The 1012-nt window shown below is 42.9% G+C and overlaps 1 protein-coding gene across 1 annotated transcript in view; it reads right to left on the reverse strand.

The window, feature by feature from the left end:
• Positions 1-660, reverse strand: part of Pmar_PMAR001662 (hypothetical protein) — a gene marked incomplete at both ends in the record, with an annotated part of 3272 nt that extends 2612 nt beyond the window's left edge. Inside the window, 2 exons of the mRNA XM_002766227.1 lie at positions 349-445; positions 499-660. Of these exons, the coding sequence (XP_002766273.1) occupies positions 349-445; positions 499-660 (259 nt within the window). The remainder of the gene's footprint in view (positions 1-348; positions 446-498) is intronic.
• Positions 661-1012: the final 352 nt, after the last annotated feature.

A 1012-nucleotide genomic window follows, 5' to 3' on the forward strand; every position in this document is an offset into this window, starting at 1 on the left:
TACTCCAAAGCTACTACTACTACTACTACTACTACTACTACTACTACTACTACTACTACTACTACTACTACTACTACTACTACTACTACCCGCTTCACGGTTTAGCTCCCTATGACCATCACTACCCATGGGGGAAAATATACACGTGTGTTCATGACAATATGAAAATTCCGAGGAAATTCTTGTTAGTTTTTGCACTATACTTCTACCCGAATTAGTATGTAAACTCCTGAGCTCACCTGAGGTGGGACGACCACACATAATCCGATACTTATACAATATGCGTTTTAAAATATATGTTCGCGCTTGCATAAACTCTACTTATCACCTCGATCCCCTCCCCCTCACCTCTAGCTCACATCGCGACAGCGACAACACCACATCACCAGCAAGTTCATGCCATCCAAGGAAGTCCCGAGGGACTCTCCTCAAGATCTGAGCCGGCCTGAAAATATCTAAGGTCCCCCCATGGCACTTCACAGATAATAAGATACCCACCGAGCCTCTACTGGTACCGTATCGATGCCATCCTTTTCTATGTGATACTCTACAGCGTGAATCAGCTGCAATAGCAGCCCGGGATGATTCAACGCAAAGTCAACCACTTTCCTCCACAATAATACGTCCTTCAGCGGAGCTATAAAGTCAACCGCAAGCGCCCTGAGGAAAAACCATCAATTTTCGAAGAATTTTTCTCAAATTTCTCGTAGAAAATACGGGTCAACTGCAGCAGCGTGAATTCGACAACTTTGCTTCACAATAATACGTCCTTCAGAGGAGCTATAAAATCTACCGCGAGTGCCCTAAGGAAAAATCTTCAAATTTTCCAAAAAAACCCAATTTTCAAATTTTCAAATTTTCAGCGGAGCTATGAGGTCTACCACAAGCGGCCTAAGCATTTTGTACAGAAAAATCTCCTAAATTTTCCGTAAAAAATTTGGTTCAACTGCTGACTGTATCCTTCTTCCTCCTACAGATCTCCTATTGCATCATCAAGCAAAACCGAGAGTGC

The sequence above is a fragment of the Perkinsus marinus genome (assembly GCF_000006405.1).
Source record: "Perkinsus marinus ATCC 50983 genomic scaffold scf_1104296973180, whole genome shotgun sequence".
In the NCBI taxonomy this organism is placed as follows: Eukaryota; Perkinsozoa; order Perkinsida; family Perkinsidae; genus Perkinsus; species Perkinsus marinus.